This window comes from Ambystoma mexicanum, chromosome 12 (genome assembly GCF_040938575.1).
Source record: "Ambystoma mexicanum isolate Mex_15411 chromosome 12, UKY_AmexF1_1, whole genome shotgun sequence".
NCBI classification, from domain to species: Eukaryota; Metazoa; Chordata; class Amphibia; order Caudata; family Ambystomatidae; genus Ambystoma; species Ambystoma mexicanum.
In genome coordinates, this window is record NC_090936.1 from 1,172,527,545 (window position 1) to 1,172,550,171 (window position 22,627).

Sequence of the window (22,627 nt, forward strand, 5' to 3'; positions counted from 1 at the left end):
GTCTTGCATTTCTGACCCCTCACATGCCTAATAAGAACAATGCATGTACTTACCGTTAAAAGCATTTCTTGAGTGGTTGTATCTGCTTAGATTCACATGCTGTGCATAGTCCGACATCCAGTGGTCACCGCGGAGTATTGCATTTTGTTTTTCGTAGTCGAAAAGGGGACGTCGAGAAGGCGCGTCTGTAACACTATCCCTAATAGTACCAGTGTACCCACAATCCATACGCGTCGAGGTCCTCCGTTTGTATTTTTTCTGCCTGAGGGAGCCTTCTATACGTGAGCGAGTACAGAAAAGAGAGAGAGAGATGTAGAAAGAGGTCTATGTTCCTTCCATCCGAGCGGGGAGGAAGGGTGGGCGCATGTGAATCTAAGCAGATACAACCATCAGAAATGCTTTTATGGTAAGTAATGCATTGTTTTCTGATGTTTGTTAATCTGCTTAGAATCACATGCTGTGCACAGACTAGCGAGCAGTACCCGGAGTTGGAGGTGGGTTGTGAGAAGGAACAGTAGAGAAAAGATGTCTTAATACTGCTTGTCCCACCTGGGAATCAGATCTAGAGTATCTAGACAGTAGTGTTTTGTAAAGGTGTGTACAGAACTCCAGGTTGCCGCTTTGCAAATGGACTCAAGGGGAACGTTTGCAATGAATGCTATGGATGCCCCAGTGCCTCGAGTAGAATGTGCTCTTGGCTTGAAGGGTAGTTCTCTCTTAGCAAGAGTGTAACAGAGAGTGATGCATTGAACAATCCATCTAGATATAGTGGACTTTGAGACTGCATCTCCTTCTCTTCCTGCTGCCACCAAGACAAAGAACGGATTAGTCTTTCTCAGTGGCATAGTTATTTCCATATAAAACATGACAGCTCTGCGCACATCGAGTGTATGCAGGCTCTTTTCTCCCAAATTGGAAAGGGTTTGAAAGAACGCTGGTAGTTCTATTGACTGGTTGAATGGAATTTCAAAATGAATTTCGGTGCAAACCTTGGGTGTGTGCGTAGAACCACCTTACCTTTGTGAATTGTTACGAAGGGGTCTAGAATAGAAAGAGCCTGTAGTTCACTTACTCTCCTAATGGAGGTGATAGTTATTAGGAAAGCAGTCGTAAGAGTGAGGACCTTAAGAGTTGCCTTGTGCATGGGTCCAAAGGGTGAGCCCATGAGCCTGGTAAGTACTACATTAAGGTCCCAACCGGGAGCTGGGTTTGCTATCGGAGGGTGTATTCTCTTTACCCCTTCCATGAAGGCTTTGATAACTGGGACTTTCCAACATGACACCTTAAGTTGAGAGGTGGTGTATGCAGAAAGTGCCGCTAGATGGACTTTAATAGAATTGAACACTAGATCCGAGTCCAGTAAATGGGTCAGGTAAAGGACAATTTGTGTGGGAGAGCAGTGGACTGGGTTGATGCTCTTACCTCTACACCAGACAACAAATCTCTTCCACTTGCTAGAATAGCAGTGGCGAGTGTTGGGTTTTCTTGATTCTCTGAGAATGTCCATGCATCTCTGTGGGAGTTGTAAATGGCCAAATTCTATGACCTCAGGAGCCAGGCTGCTAAGTTCATGTTCTGTGGGCATGGGTGTAGTGTCTTGCCCTTGTCCTGTGACAGCAAGTTGCACGGGCAGGGAAGTTTCACTGGTGGGGATAGGGACATCTCCATCAGGGGCGCAAACCATGGTTGGCGGGCCCACATCGGGGTCATCAGTATCATGTGACTGGTTCCTGGTGCATCTTGTGCACCATCTTGTTCAGCAGAGGAGTCGAGGGGGGAAAAGCCCGACAAATTTCCCTGACGATGGTATACAGAGACCGTTCCCTTTGGAGCGGTTCTGTGGGTATCTGGAGGCGTAATCTAGGCATTGGGAGTTCTCTAGAGTTGCAAAGAGGTCTATTTCTGGGAAGCCTCATTGTGTGAAGACGTCGAAGACGATGTCTTCGTGTAATCGCCATTCGTACTCTGAGGGCAGAGGAAAGTCTCTGTTGAGTTTGTCTACTAGCAGATTGAGTTCCCCATGCACATGTTGTGACAATAGGAACATGTTGTGTCTGAGAGCCACTTCAGATGTTCTGGGACAGCTTGGACAGTCCTGGAGAGTGAGTGCCCCCTTGCTTGTTGAGGTAGTACATGGCTGTGGTGCCGTCTGTGAGGACCATCACTGTCTTCCCTTGTAGGTGCATCTGGAAGGCTTTTAGTGCCTTGGAACACCGCAAGTAGCTCTAATAAGTTTATGTGCTTGGAAGCTACGCTCGGAGTCCAAACTCTGTGAGCAGTCTGATGGGATAGGTGAGCCTCCCCCATCCTGTGAATGATGCGTCTGTGGTTAGAGTGGCTTCCACTCCGGGGGGGTGGCGAATGGTTTCACTATTACCAGGTTTTCCTTCGACCACCACCGTAGCGAGAGAACCAAGGCCTGCCAGACCACCACTAGATCGTCCCATTGTCCGCTGGCCTGACACCACTGGCTGTTGAGCCACTCTTGCGCGTGAGGTACCAAATAAATACATGACGTCATCATTCCTAGCAAGCGCATTGCTTTGCGTACCATCACCTCTCGACCGGCCACATATTGAGGGATCTGAAACAGCATATTTTGGACCCTCTTGCTGGAGGGGAAGACAAGGCCGTGCTTTGTTTGAATTAGAGCCCCTAGGAATTGTTTGAATTGGCTGGGTCCAAGCTGGACTTTCTCGTTGATGGAGAAGCCCAGTTGGAACAAAAGGTCTACTGTCTTCTGGGTGTTTGAGAAGCATGTCTCGTAGGACTCCCCTGTTATGAGCCAATCGTCGAGGTAAGGGTATACCGGTATGGACAACCTGCGCAGGTGGGCCGCTGCCACTGTCAGTACCTTCGTGAATACCCTCGGTGCAGACGCTATGCCGAAGGGTAGCACTCTGAACTGGTAGTGTTTGCCCTCTATCATGAACCTGAGGTATTTTCTGTGTGCTGGCAACATCAAAATATGAAAGTATGCATCTTTCATGTCTAGTGTTGTCATGTAGTCCCCCTGAGATAGCAGGGGAATTACCTCCTGTAATGTTACCATACGAAATTTCTGTGGTTTTACAAATTTGTTCGCTGGGCGCAGATCTAGTAAAGGGCGCATGGTTAGGTCCTTTTTGGGTACAAGGAAGTACACTGAATAAATACCTTCCATTACCTGAGATAGGGGCACGACTTCTATTGCTCCTTTCTGTAGCAGCTGTTCTACTTCTTGCAGGAGGATGACGAGGTGTTCTTGAGACAGGCGTCGTCCCGTTGGAGGTCTGTAGGTTGGGGACCGATTGACTCTATACAGTACCTGTGGGCTACGATTGACAATACCCACCGGTCTGATGTTATTCCCTCCCATGCTGATAGGAACAATGTTATCCGGCCCCCAACCGGAGACGCATGGGAGGGGACCCGAATCTTCGGGTCATTTGGAGTTACTTGCTGGGGTGTCTCTGGGGCTGGAGCCCCGACCTCTGCCCTTGCCACGGCGTTGTCCTCTTTGGTTATACTGGTTACTGGTACCCTGATTAGAGGGCCAGTTGCCCGCAGTGTAATGCTGTTGCCGCTGCTGCTGTTTGCATTGGCCACGAAAAAAAACGCTTGTTTCCAAATCCTCGCCTGTTTGGAGGCTTTGAGATTTGGTCTAAGGTCTTTATGGTGTCGAATTCTTTCTTCGCATTTTCCAGTGCGTCGTCCACTGACCTTCTAAAGAGATTTGACTCTTCTATTGGCTTCTTAATGAGTGACGCTTGAGTTTCTGCCTTGAAGCCGGAATTGCGAAGCCAGACGTGACGCTTCAGCAGAATTCCCTGCACCAAAGAACGGCCAGCAGTTGCTGCCGCATCAAGAGTGTTCTTAATGATGCTCTGGTTGACCAGAGCTCCTTCTGTAACTGTAGCCAATAAGCGAGTTCTCAGAGGTTCAGGGGCTTCTTCGATGTCCTGCTTAAGCTTTCCCCATTGAGCATCGGCATAGCTTGCCAACAATGTATTATTATTGGCAATCCTAATTGAAAACCCTGCCAAGGCGGAAATTCTTTTGCCCAAGGCATAAAGCTTTTTCTCTTCCTTATCTGGGGGTGCCTCGCTGGTTGACAGTGGAACCCCAGACCTCTTCCTTGTGTTTGTAACCACTAAGGAGTCCGAGACTGAGTGACCCCTGATATATAATGGGTCTGACTGAGAGGGTGAGAACAATTTCTCGATTCTTGGATTAACCCCTCTTACCAGTGCGGGGGTGGACAGCGATGGGGTGAGTCGTCTCTTAACCGAGGTGAGGATAGGAATAGTTTGACTAGTGGGAGGTTTTTCTTTAATAATCCTTTCGACGAAATCAGTATCTGGGGTGACCTCCCCAGTTTCAACTTCAAAATGCGCTGCTGCCTTCCTCAGTAGCGCATTGAAGGTGGGCTGATCGTCTACTGGAGATGGGTTCCTGACCGGTGTGGTCTGAGGAGAAGAAATGTCTATAATGTCGGGGTCTGTAGACCCTGATGGTGACTGTCAGGGCTGTGAGCCACCTTCACCTGGGTCCTCCTCGTAGCCCTCCTCACCTTCATGAAAACCTTTTTTCTCTTGTTGGCCTTCATTATACACAAACTCATCCTCTTCCTGGAAGTGAGAGTCCTCTTCAGTGAGGTCGTAAGAGTCCATGTCTTCCTGTAGGGGGTTAAAGAGCTTCGGGTATTTAGCCCTTGGCCGCTCCTGGAGTATCTCCCTTGGCCTCTTGGGTGTCCTATTTTCTGGGATGGCCATGAACTTGTCTACCTTGTCCATACATGACTGGAACCTCTCTACAGTCCAGTAAGGTAGGGCAGAGCGGTCTGGGAGTGAAAAGGGAGGTTCTTCTCCTTGCAGTTGCTTAGTTCTGTCCCACAGCGTCGAAGATAGCGTCCCTTCGCCTTCTGAGAACCCTTCTCGCTGGCTAGGGTCTTCTGTCGACGGTGGGAGCTGTTGCCGTTTCTTTGGCCTTGTGAGCGGTTTTCGCCATGTTACCCGCCGTCCGTCTCTGGCCGTCTTTAGAAGCTATACGCGCAAGGCTTTCGGTGATCAGCTTCTCCGTCGAGGGAATCGCTCGCCGTTGCGCTAGGCAGTGCCGAGTCTTTACTGGCGACGTACGCACTCTTGCGAGGCGCGTCGCCTGAGGATTTGGGGTTAGCGTCCTTATTTACAGAAAGCCCAGTCGCGGAGAGGTCTTGCGACCCTTGCGGTCAGCGGAAGGCGCCGGTGGACCAGACGCCTCCGTTGACACTATGGCTGCCTTCGTCTTCGACGAATGCGTGCCGTGGGGAATGTGTTTATGTGTTTTCCTGTGTTCGTCCTTGTCGCCGGGGTGTTCGTCCCCATAAGCGGGGCGTGAGCCGGGCTTGTCGGGGCCGGTGACGGATGGACGAGGAGCGGGAACGCTCCTTCGAGAGGTCTACAACCTCCGTTGCGGAGGCCGTGTAATCACTTTCCTCATCACATTCGGCAACGGCAGCAGCTGGCGAGGAGTGAGACCTAGACATCGCATAGGCTGCCCACCTCTTGACCCTGCGGTCCTTTAAGGTTTTGGGTTTAAGTAACTTACAGGCCCCACAGCTGTCCTCTTTGTGATCGAAGGGCAAGCAACGGTTACACTGTTTGTGCTTGTCCCTCCAGGTAAATATGCCCCTGCAGCGCAGGCAAAACCTAAAGGGCGTCCGCTCCATAGCTAAGGGCATGAAATGTGACTACGACCTCGAAAGAGAGGGAGGGGAAGAGAAAGGCATTCTTAGAGTGAAGCAAAGAAATGACCACACAACCCCACTCTCCCTACTGTGTTAGGCCGGCAAAGCCAGGCCACGTGTTCGGCAGCGCCGAAGGATCTCGTCCCTCCGTCGAAGGTCTTGCTCGGCGGAGAACAGCTTCTACGTCGAGGGAGGGATCTATGTGTATAGTTATAAATAATAGTAAACGACCAAGGGTCGAGGAAATGATTTTGCAATGTCTCTCGAGGAGCTCCGCATAAAGGCGACCAATATCTGGGCGGAAAAAAACAATCTGAGGGACTTCGAAGCGTGAGGGATTTTGGGTACACTGCACGTCACTATAGGGATAGTGTTACAGACACGCCTTGTCGACATCCCCTTTTCGACTACGAAAAACAAAATGCAATACTCCGCGGTGACCACTGGATGTCGGACTATGCACAGCATGTGATTCTAAGCAGATTAACAAACATCAGAAACATACATTCAATGGCAAAGCACAAAAATGAAATTCATGACTTTAAGTGAAGGTGACCAAGACACCCTTTTCCGCAAATAAACTTGGCTATCCGATTACTTCAAAAGGTATAGTCCTCCCAAACAATTTTAAACTTTCAAAAGCAAACAGGCAAGGCAGAAGAGGCCATACTATCAAAAGACATTTAAGATTGCAAATCTATCCTGGTCCGCTTCAAACTCTGACCGATTAAACATACTTTTCCTACTCATATACAGACCAACCATATACAACCCGTACTTCAGTATGAAACCTATATACTCCATAGCCAACCTAACCGTGAAACATGACATGATTGTGCTGGGAGACAAACATCTGAGAGGGTGAAACATCATCAAATTCCCTCAGCTCTCAACTGGCAAGTCTCCATTTGAAACGAAATGGTCACCTGAGCAACCCACATAGTCAGACACTAGATGAGATCTTCTGCAGGGATGGACTTGCCACCACCGCACCCCTGCTTCCCCCATTCCGGCCATCTGGAGCGACCACTACAGGATTCCTTTTACCTTCAATATTCCAACTCACACAACATCCACAACCAAAAACCAAACAAGGACCAGTAAAAGAAACTAGAAAAAAAAAGGAATCTAGAAAATGATACCCCAACTGGTGGAAACGTCCAACCAGCCATTCATCAGTTGGGCTCAATTATGCCAGACACTCAAAAAGGAACTTCATACGTGGATTACAAACTCCATAGATGGACCTATCCCCTAGATTCCCCATCTGGAAACAGACCTCTGGGGAACCACCACTAACCACTTAGAAGATAACCACACAGACGACAGTTGGTCCTGGCTCTCGTGGCACCAACAGTCGAGCACAACTACATTCTTTTCCCACTAATCTAACCATTCCCTCCCCGCCTCATTTCTCGTCCAGGACCACAATAGTGCCCAGAGACCATGCAAATGGTAGCAGGGCACCGTAAAAGTACAAATAACATTAGTTATGATACACATGGATCTGTTTCACACACACCAATGTACTGTGTGCACGTTGGTTGTATACAATAGTTATGGTCCGCAGATTTAACAAGCAATTTGAGGACGACTACCTATTGTACTGCAAGAGAACATAACATAAAATTGTATAAAGAAAGTGTCCAGGTGCACGTGTATGGTGGGGGAGGTGCATATGGTAACCTTTACGTCACTTTCTGCAACAATGATGCTGTGAAGGAGTGGGATGGAACCACGAGTGGCAGTAAGCATGATTCCAAGCCCAGAATGTACGTAGAGATATTTCACAGGATGAAACTTCTCTGGGGTGAAAGGGAAGGCAGAAAGGGGAGGGATGGAGGAAGGGAAGGAAGGAAGGCAGAAAGGAAGGAAGGCAGAAAGGGGAGGGATGGAAGGAAGAGAAGGAAGGAAGGCAGAAAGGGGAGGGAGGGAAGGAAGGCAGAAAGGGGAGGGATGGAGGAAGGGAAGGAAGGCAGAAAGGGGAGGGAGGGAAGGAAGGCAGAAAGGGGAGGGATGGAAGGAAGGCAGAAAGGGGAGGGATGGAAGGAAGGCAGAAAAGGGAGGGATGGAAGGAAGGCAGAAAAGGGAGGGATGGACGGAAGGCAGAAAGGGGAGGGATGGACGGTAGGCAGAAAGGGGAGGGATGGACGGAAGGCAGAAAGGGGAGGGAGGGACGGAAGGCAGAAAGGGGAGGGAGGGAAGGAAGGCAGAAAGGGGAGGGAGGGAAGGAAGGCAGAAAGGGGAGGGAGGGAAGGAAGGGAAGGGAAGGAAGGAAGGCAGAAAGGGGAGGGAGGGAAGGAAGGCAGAAAGGGGAGGGAGGGAAGGAAGAAAGGGGAGGGATGGAAGGAAGGCAGAAAGGGGAGGGATGGAAGGAAGGCAGAAAGGGGAGGCATGGAGGGAAGGGAGGAAGGCAGAAAGGGGAGGCATGGAGGGACGGAAGGAAGGCAGAAAGGGGAGGCATGGAGGGACGGAAGGAAGGCAGAAAGGGGAGGGATAGAGGGAAGGAAGGCAGGCAGAAAGGGGAGGGATAGAGGGAAGGAAGGCAGGCAGAAAGGGGAGGGATGGAAGGAAGGCAGGAAGGAAGGAAGGCAGACAGACAGGGAGGGAAAACACATGGGCTCTGCAAGAGGCAACTGTAAGTCTTAATTGTCACAGGTCCTGGACCAGTTTATAGATTCAACTGGGTTCCTCTTGATGCCATACATAGAGAAGATTGGGTTCATACTTACAATCCTGCTTCATCCCCAGTGCAATGCATCTCTGCAGTCGGCAATACTGACAGCGGTTTCGGTGATGTTTGTTGATAATGCACTCCTTCGACCCTCTGCAAGTGTAAACAAGATTCTTCCTGATGCTTCTTTTAAAGAACCCTTTGCATCCTTCACAGGTCACTGCGCCATAATGACGCCCTACACAGGAGAATGGCTGTGTTTAACATTACATTTTCCAACGATTTAAAATATGCAATGTTCAGCGCAAATGCAGGAAGATTACATTAAATGCATCCACATTTAGTCAGGAAAATCAATCCTCACTCACACAGGCACCTATTCAAATGGATTTCTAGAATCTGGCCAGGTGGGCAGATTTTAGGGGGCCACCCTAGTTTTAGTGAGCAGGGGAACTCCGAGGTTAGCCAAAATCCAATAAAGGTATAAATGGAGAGCAGTAAAGGCTATTTTCAGGAGAACGCAAGTGGGGTCAGGGGTCCACAATGAGTCACACAATGAAGCACACAATAATTCAATTTTGACAGGTATGTACAAAAATATTTATTTATTCTAGGCCCAAATACACAATGAAACAAGCAGGTGATTATATCGCACAACACTCAATAATAAACATAGTGCAACTCTTAGCGATGGAGAAATGCAGAAGGCACTGATGCAGACCTCTTCAGGACACTTCACAGGACGAGGGAAGGCGAGTTCCACCGACAGCCACCACTCACACGACGGCAGGCATCCTTCCAGTCGTGGTCAAAGAAAACCTGCCAGTAGAGGATCCCTTTAAGCTGGGAGGCTGAAATTCGACAGGAACTTGACCCCCGAAGTTCCGGCTTTGAACGCAGAATGGCGACACTTCTAGCGAGGTAGCCCAGTGAAGAGCTGGTAAGTCCACCGGGTGGTCCTCGGACACTTCCGAAGGCTCAGGACAGCTGGATCCTCAAGAACGCGCTGAGACTGGTTGGTCCCACCAGTCATGGGGTTGAAGCACTGCACAGAGCCTTCGCAGATCAGATAGTCCAACAGGGCTTCACCAGGGCAGATGCATGAATGGATGCTGGACCTCTTCAGAAGTCTTTCGGATCTTCAGTTGGCTGCTCTTCTACACAGCATTCTTGGCTCAAATGCGGATATAAATAAATGGTATTGAAAAATTAATCACTATCCCTAACATAGGAGGTCTGTCCTTTGTCAAGATGTCCAAAATAAATATGTCCTGTGTTCGAAATACTATTCTGGCCCGCACAACTAACTCTAAAGTGCAAAGGATATCGTCTCGGTTTCTCAAAGTGCTCAAATGTTCAAATTCAACATAGAAGTATAAATCAAACCAAAAAAGTTCCAAATGGACAGTGTTCACAGTTTCAGGGATTGGCTCCCTTCCCCAGACTCCTTTTTACCAATATTCAAAAGTTCAAACCTCTTGATATATTCACAGTTCTAGGGAATGGTTATCTTCACCAGATCTCTTTATTTCCAAGTTAGCTCCAAATATCCCAAGGGCATACGTCCTCCTTGGGTTTCTACTTCCACTGTATTGTTATTTTGGGTGCGGGTCCCAGACTCGCAGGTTACCTGGTATACTCCACTGCAAGGTTTCTTTCCACTTTGATAACCACTCAATCTCGAGTGCATGGGTCTTGCTTGAGGTTCTCTTTTACTGTACTTCAATCTCTATGCAGATTCCAGACTTAAAGATCGACTGGTGTACTCTCTCGCCAGGTTCTTTTCCACCCACATGACAATTCACAATCTCAAGGGCATAGATTTTCTTTTAGATTCTCTTTCACTTTCCTTCCAACATTTGATTTTTCCTGGTATACTCTGCTGCCAGGACATGTATGCAACTAGCTTTCTTTTTGCCCACCAAGTGATATTTGCCCAGCGTAGTTGATCAGTTCTTGTTTAGCAAAGTTAGTTTCAATTTTCGCTGTATTTCCTTTCTTTTTTTAAAGATGGGTCCAGCAACCCGCTCGTTTTATGGTTCAGAAATACGTTAAGCCCTTACAGGTCTCACCTTGCGTTTCTCCCTTTACTTTCATGGAGCGGCATACATTTTTGAGGCAACCCAGTTACCAGTTTGTGTTCTCTGGGCTTAGCAGGCGCCGCTCACGTCTCCTCACTTCTTCTCTTTTCAGTTTGTTGGCTCAGTGTGTGTCCTGTTAGCCGCTGTGTCTTCATGTCCTGTATCAATATACACGGTTCCTGCAGTCTTACTCTCAGGCGGTGGGCCCTCTGCCACTCTGTTTCTCCTTACACCATTGGGACTCATCCCTGCTCCGCTTTCTCCAGCGTGCTGTCTCACAGCAGTTTGTCTGGAGTCTGCCGAGCTGGTGGCATCACCCAGCTTCTGCACTACTACCTCTACTCCGCGTCTGTCGGATGCAGCGGATTTAAACTTCCCAGCCGGTTTGAGCAGTCTCCAAAGACCAGATCCCTGCGTTGGTTTACCAGTCTTATCCATCTTCATCGCTCCATTCCTCTTTGTCTCTGTCGTCATGGTGTTTCTAATGTGATGTTGAGGAAGCAGATATTGGATATCACTGGGAGTAAACATTACTGCTCCCTTCTTCCTGGTCTCAGTTGTTGACATATTCCAGGTGTGATTTTGGGGAACATTTGAACTAGACCTGGCAAGGGTTTGAGGGAGAGGGTTAGTGTTAGGTAAGATTTTCACAGAACTGGTAAATCCTCCTGCCCTGGGTCGACCCCAGACCTTTTTGCTTTATTAGTGGGATATTTTCCTTAATATCCCTGAGTGGGAACCCTTTTACACACTCACATAATCTTTAACTCTTTAAAAAGACATTGTGGAGAGTCTTAAAAATGACACCCATAAAAAGTTATCCTCTTTAACAACTTATTGGCAATAAGTGCCTGTTGTTGCTGGTTTGCCCTAGGGGCTCCCCTTTTAACTTTCTTGTGCTAACCTTGAGTGAACTACAGTTCCCAAGCGTAGAAAGGATCTTTGGATCCCTTTTACATTTTGTTAGGTGAAACCAGCACACCCCACCGTATGTGGAGTGCTGGGGAGATACTTTTAGTGTGAAAGGGGATACACTGTAACAATTCTGTTAGAGAGAAGCTTAACTTCAATGGCAGTTGGTGCACCTTAAACGCGGGCTGTGATCACAGCTGCAGTAAAGGCATCCAAGGGTGCTAATTTTACAAAATGGCCCCCAGTCTTCTTTTTTCACCATTTTAGTGTTTGTCGTTTCTTGTTCCTTCCCCAACATCCAGGGCGGGAAATTCCTTTGCATGATTTTTATCTTCGGCTGGAGTCCCCTGGACTCCCCACCCAGTCTCCAGTCCGTCTGTGTGGGCAGGAAGCGAGGGAGGAGTCCAAAACTTCACAGCCCCTTGTCTTACGCCTTGCCTGAATGGGAACAAATCCCAGTGGGGGGCTGGCTGTCCTGATTGGACAACCAGACCGCCCCTTCTTGTAAAATGCGGGGAGAGAATGCAGAGGTTGTGCTGTAGTTCCTGATAAATACTGCAAACCTGGAAACTGAAGACAAGTCGACCACTGGAACCAAAACCGAAGAGGAAGAGGAAGGAGCAGCAGCTGAAACGATTTCCAGTGACCGGAGAGCCTGCTGTGTAACTGGAGCCTGCTGAAGCCCTTCCTTCCAATCGACCTGGTGACTCCGAAAACGACGACCATGACCCAAAGCCTAGTGAGACCCACTAGTCTCAAGAAGACCTGCATTTTGAGCCATCCCACGCTTTGCTGCGACCTTGCGCTGTTGCAATACCCCAATACCCTGGGACCTCAAGCCATTGTGCAGTGCACGGTTTTCCGAATCTCACTGAAACTTCATGGGCATCCTGGAGGGTCGCCAGAGACAATCGAGTCTGAAAAGTCCCCTCGACAAAGTGCTGGACCTTTGTAACAACGAGAATTCAACCGTGATTGTGCTCCTTGAAAAGGCGCCACATCCGCAGAACCGCATTCAACCGCGAGGGAAACCTTGACTAGAGCCTTCTACATCGATCCCTGCTGCAAAGTTCCTTCTGAGGTCTTGTTTTCAGTTACCATGACAAGGAATCCACTGACCGGGTATTTGGCATAAGATCCTGAAGTTCTCCTGCTGCAATATCTTCCTCAATGCTGAGGTACTGTGTTGGCTTGGGTATGTACTTACCTTCAGCCTCTAAGGATTTCTGTGTAGCTGTGGGTTGTTTTCTGTGATGGGAGGCCTCTCATCCAGTTCACTCAGTCCCACTGCTAGAATCCTGCTAGGGTGTCTTCTGCGAAGCCCCTGGACCCTCCTCTAACTCAAAAGTACAGTACTTACCCGTTTGCCCAGTTTTCCTAAGGAACTCTGACTTTTGCTACTAAAGAACCTATCCTGACACTGCCTGTTGGTCACTAGTCCTAGTGATCCCCCGTCTGCCACTGAGAACACTTGTGCTCCAAGAATAAGGGAAAAACTTTCAAGGGATTGGGACTTTGGCCTAGAAAAGAAAAATAGTGTTTAAAAGTTACTTACTTGTAAAGAGTTGGTTGGTAACTAATTCCAAGAGTGAACAGTTACAAAAGTTCTTACTGATCTTGAATGTGTGATGCACTATTCTTAAAAGTATGGTTAACATCTTTTCTTCCTTAGCAACTGTTTTACCAGTCTAATAGAAAGTAGATGTGAATATATTTTACTCTCCTGCGATTAGGTTGTGCCTCTTCCCAAAAGTAAAGTGTTGGTTTCACCAGATTATTCCTGCAGGGTAATTGCAAGAGCGCCCTCCAACTGTTGGTATCGCCAGATTAGTCCTTTGAGTATAATTGTATGAGTGACCCCCAACTGAGTCTTGCTTCCCTGGACTTGCTGATAGCCTATCCAGAATAAGTCTATTAGGTGGTTGCCTACCTAGAATAACTTAGTCATTCAGTAAAGAGTAACATTGGGTTTTACTTCCCCCTTCCTTGTGAGGTTAAACAAGTATGCAGGTTTTATTTACCTTGTGTTGGCTATGTGACATCCAAGAATAAGTGAGTTACTTCTTACCTCAATCTGGGGTTCCCCGATTTCAAAAGCACCTGTAATTGTTTATTACATCCTTATGTTTTACTCACCTAGTATAACTTATCACAAAAGTAGTTATAGGTTTTACTGCACCTAGAATAAGTGTTCCACTATTCACAAAAGGTATCATGTCCAGTTGACCGCTTATGTGATTTGTTATTGAGAGTCCTTGTACAATTGGAAGGGTCTACTGCCCTTGCATTACTGACTGTAATTGTAAAAAGTAACCATTGGTTTTTACTCCCCAAGAATAGGCTTGACCTATACTGAATGTGTATGAAAAGGATTTGACTTTCCTAGAACTACGGTTAGGTATTTCAAATAAGGTTGCTACTTGGGTCTGTGTACATTCAAATATAGTGTTTTTTATATTGTGATTTCATATAATGTGTTAGTACTTACTTAACACCCAGATTTATCTGGGCCTACCTGTATTTAAATAAATCCTTTATTTTTACAATACAAAGTGTTTCAGTGTTTCTTTGGATCATTTGTATTACAATTTCATTTGTACTGATTCTACTGCCCTCTCTCCCTCCTAAAATGAGCCTGGCTGCTCTGCCTACGCTGCCATGTACTCAGGTGGTACAGTCTTCTACTAAAAGTGGAGTCTTGTACTGCCTCAGTTGAATGGTTTTACTAAGCCCTTAGTTCGACTTCAGAAAAACTGTCCTAACAGTTACAATATGCCATTTGGGCAGGAGGAAGAGAGGGAACATGCCTAGAAAAGGTGGTGGGAGGTATGTGACTTTCTCCAACAATGCCACATTCCCCCGAGGGTCGCCACCCCTCCCCCCATGTAGTCCTCCCTCATATAGCCGCCCACAGGGTCAGGTTCAGCTAGCGGCTGCCGTCACCCTGGCCACTTGGGAAGAAGCTACCTCTGGGAAAGAAGTGGTGGCATCGTCCAATCCATCACAGCAGGAAGCAGGACAAATAACAATATGGCCCAAAAACAAGCAAAAACCTTGTGGCGTGGCCATTTCAGGGCACTAGCCACGTTTAGTAGCCATATGCACTAAATGCAAATGTGCACACTAGAAAAAGCACAAATTGTAAAACATATTTATGCTACCAGTTTGTCTTCAGGCACATATAAAAGTAAACAAAATTCCACGTGTGAAAGACTAGGGCGATACAAAAGTATCCCTGTTGCACTGCATTATAAGATGCTGTGTGCAACGTAAAGAAAAATACAAAAGTGTAAAAGTGAAAAGAGAAACAGTTTCCCAGTACTGAGGACTGATCAGTTTCCCTGTAAAAAAACGAGCTAAAAGCTAGGGGAGTGAAGTTGAAGGCCTCACTTCCCTATAAAAGGTCAGGACAGGTTAAAAAAAAAAAAAAAAAAAACACAGGAAAATGTTTGGTGGTCTCATAGAACTATGGAGGGAAAGTTGCCAAAAGAGATCCTGGACAGCCGAACAGCATTGCTATGTTGTGCACCTGGCCTACACTCAATAGTGAAATCAAAGCCTAGATGGCTTATGGACCATCTAAGCAACTTGGGATTCTCTCCCTTCATATTCATTGGCCACTTTAGGGCTTATGGTCAGTCTGCCCCGTGAAATGAGTGCCAAAGAGGTAGGGGTTCAGCTTCCGAAGGGTCCAAACTATGGAAAATACTCTTTTCCACAGTCCTTAAGATGTTGACTAATAACGTTTAAGATGTTCCCTGCCCTGGTCATCCAACTGTGAAAAAGGAGAGCACCTATCCCAGTGTCAGAGGCAATAAAAGGTCTCTGGTAATCGAGTGCCCTGAAAACATGGGCCTGACCAAGGGAATCCATAAGGCCATGGTAGGAGTTCTCACAATCCTCAGTACAAGTGACTTTCTGGGGCTTCTTAGGAGTTGTAGGGCAGACAGAGGGGCATCTATGGTTCCATATCTGCCATAAAGTTTCTGTAATACCCAGTGAGGCCTAGAAAAGCTCTAATCTGGGTGTGGGTAGTGTGAGTTGCCCTGCCTCGTACAGTCTGTACTGTGAGGGGAAGAGGCTGAATCTTGCCCCCACCAACCTCATGCCCAAGTTAGGTTACTGAAGCCTGACCAATATGGCACTTGGTAGCCTTTATAGTCAGGTGGGCCTGCTTGCTAAAGAGCCTGTAACACAATTTCAAGGTGTCTTGCATGTTCTTCCCAGGTAGGGCTGAACTGCTATATCGTCCAGATATGCCATGGGGAATTCACCTAACCCATTCAGGACATGATTGACCAACATTTGCTAAGTGGCAGGTGCATGATTTAAACCAAAGGGCATTACCCTGAACTGGTAAAGCCCTTCAGGTGTTGGGAATGCAGTCTTACCCTTGGCATTTTCTGTCAGGGATATTTGCTGATACCTTGCAGTAAAGTCAAAGATGCTAAGGTAGGCAGCATATAGCTTGTCCACCAACTCATCACTTTGTGGAAGGGGATGTGCATCTGTCTCGGTGGCAGCATTAAGAGCGCTGTAGTCCACACAGTATCTCAAATCGGAGGATCCTGCGTTCGGTACCAGAACCACTGGACTGGACCAATGACTAGTGGAGGCCTCCATCACCCCTAGATCCAACATTCTGTTGACCTTAGATTAGGTGGGATGTGACATCCAATACCTCCTACCTTTGGTAGGTACACTGTCCCCAGTGTCAATGTCATGCTTGCACCAAGGTGTCAAGCCTGGCATGAGTGAGAACAAGAGGGGTCGGGGCGCCTACGCAAAAGTCTTCACTTCACCTTGCTGCTGTGGAGTCAGTTGAGAGGACAATTTGACACCCTTCATGGAGCCACAAGAAGGGCTTCCCTGGAACAAATCAAAGGTTCAGATTCCTCCTCCTTCCTATCTGAAGCCAGACCTAGGGCTCCCATTAAACCCTAGGGATGAATGCCTTCAACCTATTCACATGGAACACTTTGGGAGCCTGGCCAGGTCTTCCAAAGTCCACCAGTTTCTCACCCAGTGTTTCAACAATACAGTACAGGCCTGACAACTGGCCCTGTAACGCCCTAGGCCTTGGCCTGCAAGGGGGTCCTCATATGCCAATTACAGGAGGAAAGGTATAACCTGAAGGGGAACCAACAACCTCTTCTGGTTTTCTTCAGAGGACCCGGTGAGCTCACTATACATTAGCCCACCTTCTCAATAAATCCTATGCTTCCCACTGATATCAGGCCTGTCACCTTAGGCCTTCCAGTGAAGGGCACTCACATTGGCCTTTACTAAACTCTTCCCTTGAGGAAACCCCTTCTGCAAGTAAAATCTGGAGTTCACGGTGATCATGGGGTTTGAGTCTTTCAGGCAGCCCCTCTTCCTAGTCAGGTTCCGGGGCTTGGCTGACTAATGCCACCTCAGTGGTAGGTGAGTTAAGGGGAATATTCTCTTTCCCTCTTCTAAGTTTTTTTTCTCTCCTTTAGCCTTAGGGTTCTCCTTTGGCTGGGCCTTAGGCTTGGCTAAGGCAGCCTTGGTCCAAGATCTGGTGTTTGGTTGCTCTGCAGTGTACGCCACAAGATCTATGTTTCTGAGGCCATTCCCTACCAGAACGTTTCCAGGGACCTGCCTCCATACACTAACAGGTATCCTGAATACCTCACCATTCACTGCTCAACTGGTGGTCATAACTGGAAAAATGAAAGGGGGTGGGGGAATGGGGACAATCACCCAACTTTGTGGGCATCAGAGGAGCTCTGGCCAGAGCCTCTGAATTTACCAGTGTGGAATCCACTACAGTTTGACTGACCCCAGTGTACCAAATGGCAAAGTGGTCTACACCATCTTCAGCACACCATCCTTAAAATAATGCTTTGCATTATCAGGTATGGAGACATGTGCCTCAGCAACTCTAGGTTCCCAAGATCCCAGGGACTAGTGACATACAAAAGTATGCACCGAATCCCAGGTGGCTGCCTCACAGATGTTACGAATAGTAACACCCCTCTGCAGGGCAGTAGAGGCAGCCATACCCCTGGTAGAATGGGCCCGTAAGTCTACCGGAGGGTCCTTACCCGCCAAGCGGCAACATTCGGAAATTGCCAAGATGATCCATCGAGACAAAGTCTGCTTAGTAACAGCTTGTCCCAATCGCCTTCCAGCGTAACCAATAAAGAGTTGATCGTCCACTCTGACCTGGGACATGCGTGAAATATAAAAGCTTAAAGCTCTCCTAGGATCCAGCCTATGGAGCCTCTCCTCTTCCTTACCAGGATGCGGAGGAGAATAAAACGCTGGAAGAATAACTTTCTGGCTAAATGAAATTCCGACATCGCCTTCGGAAGAAAGGAAGGACGAACTCCAAGGACAACCCTGTCCTTATGAAATACGCAACTAAAAATAAAGTTTTAAGAGTTAACAGTCTCAAAGGGCAGGAATGCAAAGGCTCAAACGGAGCACCCATTAGAAACTTGAGAACAAGGTTCAAATCCCAACCGGGCACCTGGAAAGGTGACAGAGGGCACACATTAGTGAGCCCTTTTAGAAACTGAGAAATTAAAAGGAATTTTAAAATAAGAACACTCTTCAGATGAGCGCTTAAATATGGACAGCGCCGCCAGGTAACCTTTAACGGTACCCACTTGCAGGCCCTGTGGGCCAAAGAAAGCAAAAAAGACAAAACAGGAATGTCACATGAAAAAGGATCCACATTGTTAACCCTGCACCAGTCGCAGAAGTTTCTCCAACGGCAACAGTACAGGGACTGTTGCCGACCATCTGGCTGAAAGCAACACCTCCATCACGTCTTCAGGAAGGTCCCAATCCTTATACCTCAACCTTTCAGAAGCCAAGCGTGAAGGTTGAGGGATCTGACCTCTGGATGGAGAACCTGAACCCCCGCTCCCGTGAGAGCAGATAGTCTCAGTAAGGAAGACGACATAGAGGGAAGATGGATAAGTCGAGAAGGTCCGGGTACCACGTCCTCCTGGTCCATGCTGGAGCAATGAGGATCATCCGGGAACCGAACCTCCGTAACCTCCGCAGCACTTGTGGAATGACGGCGACTGGAGGAAACGCGTACAGCAGTGGGAAGGACCACTCCACTACCAACGCGTCTCCTAAGGCTCCTCTTGGAGGAAATTCCCAAGAGCAGAACCTTTCGCACTTCCGGTTGACACTGGAGGCGAAGAGATCCACTTGAGGGGGTCCCCCAAAGGGCGAAGATCTCCAGGAGAATCTCCTGAACCAACTCCCACTTGTGAGAGATCGCGCTCTGCCTGCTCAGAGCGTCCGCCGTCTCGTTTTCTTCTCTGGCCAGATGAACTGCAGAGACCGAAATTTCCTGCTGGATTGCCAAGAACCAGAGCTGCATCGTCTCCCTGCACAGAGGAAGTGACCCCCCCCTTTTTGTTGATGTAGTGCATGGCCACCGTGTTGTCCATCAGAATCAGGACATTCTTTCCTTGCACAGACGGCAGAAAAGCCTTCAGGGCAAGCCTGACGGCCCTCAGCTCCAACAGATTGATATGGAGTCTGGACTCTGACTGAGACCAACGACCGCCGACTGTCAACTCGTTGGCATGAGCTCCCCATCCAATGAGGGATGCGTCCGTCACGATCGTCAACTCCGGCCAGGGTAGCCAAAATGGAGCTCCCCTCATCAGATTGCCTTCGTAGGCCCACCACAGAAGGTCCCGGGCGACCGTGGGCGGCACCTGAACGGGGTCTGACATCCTGCCGGAGGACTGAGACCACTGGAGCTTGAGAGCCCATTGCAGAGCTCTCATCCGCAACCTGGCCTCTGGCACTAGACGAATGGAGGATGCCATGAGGCCGAGCAACCTTAAGAACTCGAATGCTGGGAGACTCTGGGCATGTTGAAACTTGTGCACCATCTGCTGAATGTGGCGAGCCCTCACCTGGGGAGGAAAACACTGCCTGAGGGACGTGTCGAGCACTGCTCCGATGTACTGAAGCCGCTGAGTTGGCGTCAAGTGGGACTTCTGTAGGTTGAGGGAGAAGCCCAGCTTGTGAAGGGAGTGGTAGGTGACAGACAGATGATCCAGGACTTGCTCGGGAGAGCGCGCCCTGATCAACCAATCGTCCAGGTAGGGGTAGACGTGAATCCCGCTTTCCTGAGATACGCTGCCACCACCACCATGAGCTTGGTGAAAACCCTCGGGCGGAGGCCAATCCGAACAGCAGGACCAGAAACTGAAAGTGCGAGTCGCCAACCGCGAACCTCAGGTACTTCTTGTGCTTGGGATGGATCGGCACATGAAAATAAGCGTCCTTGAGGTCGAGAGACACCAACCAGTCCTGAGGTTGAAGGGCCTGGAGGACTTGAGAGAGAGTAACCATCTTGAACTTGTCCTTCCTGAGGAGTTTGTTCAAACCGCGCAAGTCCATGATGTGTCTCAATCCCCCGCCTTTCTTCAAAATCAAAAAATAAGGGGAATACCATCCCGTGTTCCTCTCCGCTACAGGCACCAGTTCTATGGCGCCTTTCTCCAGCAGGGATTGAATTTCCTGCGCAAGGAGCGGATCCGGACTCTTCAAAGAGATTCCCTGGTGGATTGTCGTGAGGCCTCTGCCGGAAAGGAAGACAGTAGCCGTGGGATATGATCTCCAGAACCCACACGTCGGAAGTAATGGCACGCCATTCTACAAGATGCTGCGCTAGCCTTCCCCAAACCAGCGAAGCAGGAGCCTCAAGCGGAAGCGGCTGCGGCGTTGCCTGAGGGCAAAGAGACAACTGCTTGCGCGGCCTTGGCACCTCGAGTACCTTCTTTTCCACCTCTGGCAAACCTACGGTTGCCCATTTGACTTGCAGCTCTTCTCGCTTTACTAAAGGATGAGCAATAACAAAAGGAACCACCCCTCCATTGCTGTCCCTTAGGACGAAAAGGCGGAGGTTGACGGACTGCAGCGCCCAACGACTTTGTTGCAGCTTTGGAGGTCTGCAACCTCTCAAGGCTCTCGTCAGCCTTGCTGCCAAAAAGATGTTCACCATCAAAGGGCATGTTGAGGAGCAAACCCAGACTCCCTCAACCACGCAAACCTGCTTATTACGGTGCTCGCCGCCATGGACCGGCTGACACAGTCTGCCATATCCAAACCCAACTGAACGGACTCGCACATGGCATCCTTGCCATCCTGAATAATAGTAAGAAAACCATCCCGTTCGTCCCCTTCGGGAATATTTTCAGCCGCTAAGGAAATACAGTTCCACAGAGTGTGCGTGAAACGTGACAAGGAACATACGAAGGTGGCCACCTGAAGAGCCAAACCCCGTGAAGAAAACACTTTCTTCGCCCAGCCATCAAAACGCTTGTCGTCCGTCCCTATCAGGAGGGATGGTAGGATACGACGCCTGCTTTGCTGGGGCCGTAGCCGCCTGCACCACCAAACTCTCCGGAGTGGGGTGCATGGTCAAGTAGCAGGGGTCACTACTGGCTGGGCAGTATTTTCGCGGAAAAGACTTGCCCACTGCCGGTAGACTCTCCGGAGCAGTCCAAGCCGCTGCCACCCTTCTTTGCAGAGCCATATGGAATGGCAGTACCGGGTCAGTGGGCGGACCTTGGTCGAGGATATCCGTCAGGTCATACTGCACAAAATCAAATGGGGGCGCCGACCACCCCAAGTAGTCCGTGACCCTCGACATAAGGCACTGGTACAATGACTCGGCACGGGTGCCAGGCTCAGGCCTACAGAACTCCACCTCCGGAGAGGTGTCCAGACCACTGGCGTCATGCAGTGACTGACGCAGGTCCTCAATCTGGCTATAACCAGAAAGAATCTCATCTGGTACCGTGTCAGGAACCAACCCATCTTCAGAACCCTCTTCCACCTCGGAAATGTACTCCATAGCCTGGAAAGTGGGCATTGAATAAGGGAGAAAGACATGTTTTGCCTTGGCCAGAGCCTTTATAGGGGGTTCCCCCGTGCCACGGGGTACCTCTGACACCACAGCCTTGAAAGGCAGCGAGGGCGTCGAGTGAAACGGCGTCGAGTGAATCTGTGTCGACGTCTAGCGTGGCGCCGACAGCATCGACGGCTTCGACACAGGCCTCGAGGGTAGAGCCCCGAGCGTGTCCTTCGACAGCCTGGGCGCCGGTGGCGTCGACGACTTCCTCGGAGGCAGAGCCTCAAGAGAGTCCGTCGACGACCTGGGCACCACCGGAGTCGTCGTCTTCTTTGAAGACTTCACAAGTGCACACGGGCTCGAGCGCGTCGAGGACCGGGACCTGGAACGGGCAGGACTAGAACTATTCACCTTGTTCGAGCGGGACCTTTCCCGCGAATCGTGCCGACCACCCGAGCCCAAAAGCGTACGAGCGGTGTCTCTAGTACGGTTACGGCTGACCCCACTCGGAGGCGCGGACAGACCGGAGCCCTGCAATTCAACATTTTCTTCCCGAAGGAAGCCCATTCCTCTAGAGAGGAACGCTTGGTGGGATAAGAAACCCACCAACAGGCGGAGTCCTCGGATGAGGATGGATAAGGCGACAGATGACGGCGCGTCCGGGAGTGCCTTGAAGAGGCAGAGGAGTGGCGGGACCCACTCCGGGACTGAGACCCCCCTAGACTGATGACTACGATGCAGAGAGTGGCCCCTCAAATCATCCATCGAAAGCAGAGTGGACCTCGCCTTCCGGGTCTTGGACACCTTACCGAACGGCAGCTTCTTCTTACGTTCCCGCAAGGCCTTGGACGTAAGCGACTGGCAGTCGACACAATCATCTGTGTCGTGGGCCTCCACCAGGAACCAGAGGGAGGCGTTGTGCGAGTCCATCACCGACATCTTGAACCCGCAGTCCCCACACTTCTTGAAGCCCGGACACGCGGGGTGGAAAAAGAGGAAGACATCCCGATAAGACTTCACAAACGAACAGGTTCGAAGAACCGAAAGAACAGAAACTCCAAAGAGTCCAGGCGCAACGAGATCTCCGAAGCGAACACCTTCGCGGTAAAACGGAACTAAGGCTGAGGGCGTCGTGCGTCCTACTTATGACATCCGGTGATGTCGGCGGAGGTCCTCGAGGACGGCGTATCGACGCAGAAAGATTTTCCGAAGCAGCACAGCTGTGGCGATTACTGTCAGATATGGAATACGTTGGAGGACCCAATCCCCTCGAAAATTGGCTTCACTACACGTCCTATGCCCCTGTGGCTTATTCCCTTTATGAAATTTTGGGTGGGCCTTGTATGAAGACATGTTATCAGTAGACCCTCTCTTTTTTGCTTCCCCCCTCCTCA

The 22,627-nt window shown here is 49.3% G+C and overlaps 1 protein-coding gene across 2 annotated transcripts in view; it reads right to left on the reverse strand.

The window, feature by feature from the left end:
* NR2C1 (nuclear receptor subfamily 2 group C member 1) overlaps positions 1-22,627 on the reverse strand; it is a 614,538-nt gene that overhangs the window by 313,062 nt on the left and 278,849 nt on the right. For both annotated transcript variants that reach the window (XM_069629809.1, XM_069629810.1), the window contains exon 6: positions 8,440-8,619. In XM_069629809.1, coding sequence (XP_069485910.1) covers positions 8,440-8,619 — 180 coding nt within the window. The remainder of the gene's footprint in view (positions 1-8,439; positions 8,620-22,627) is intronic.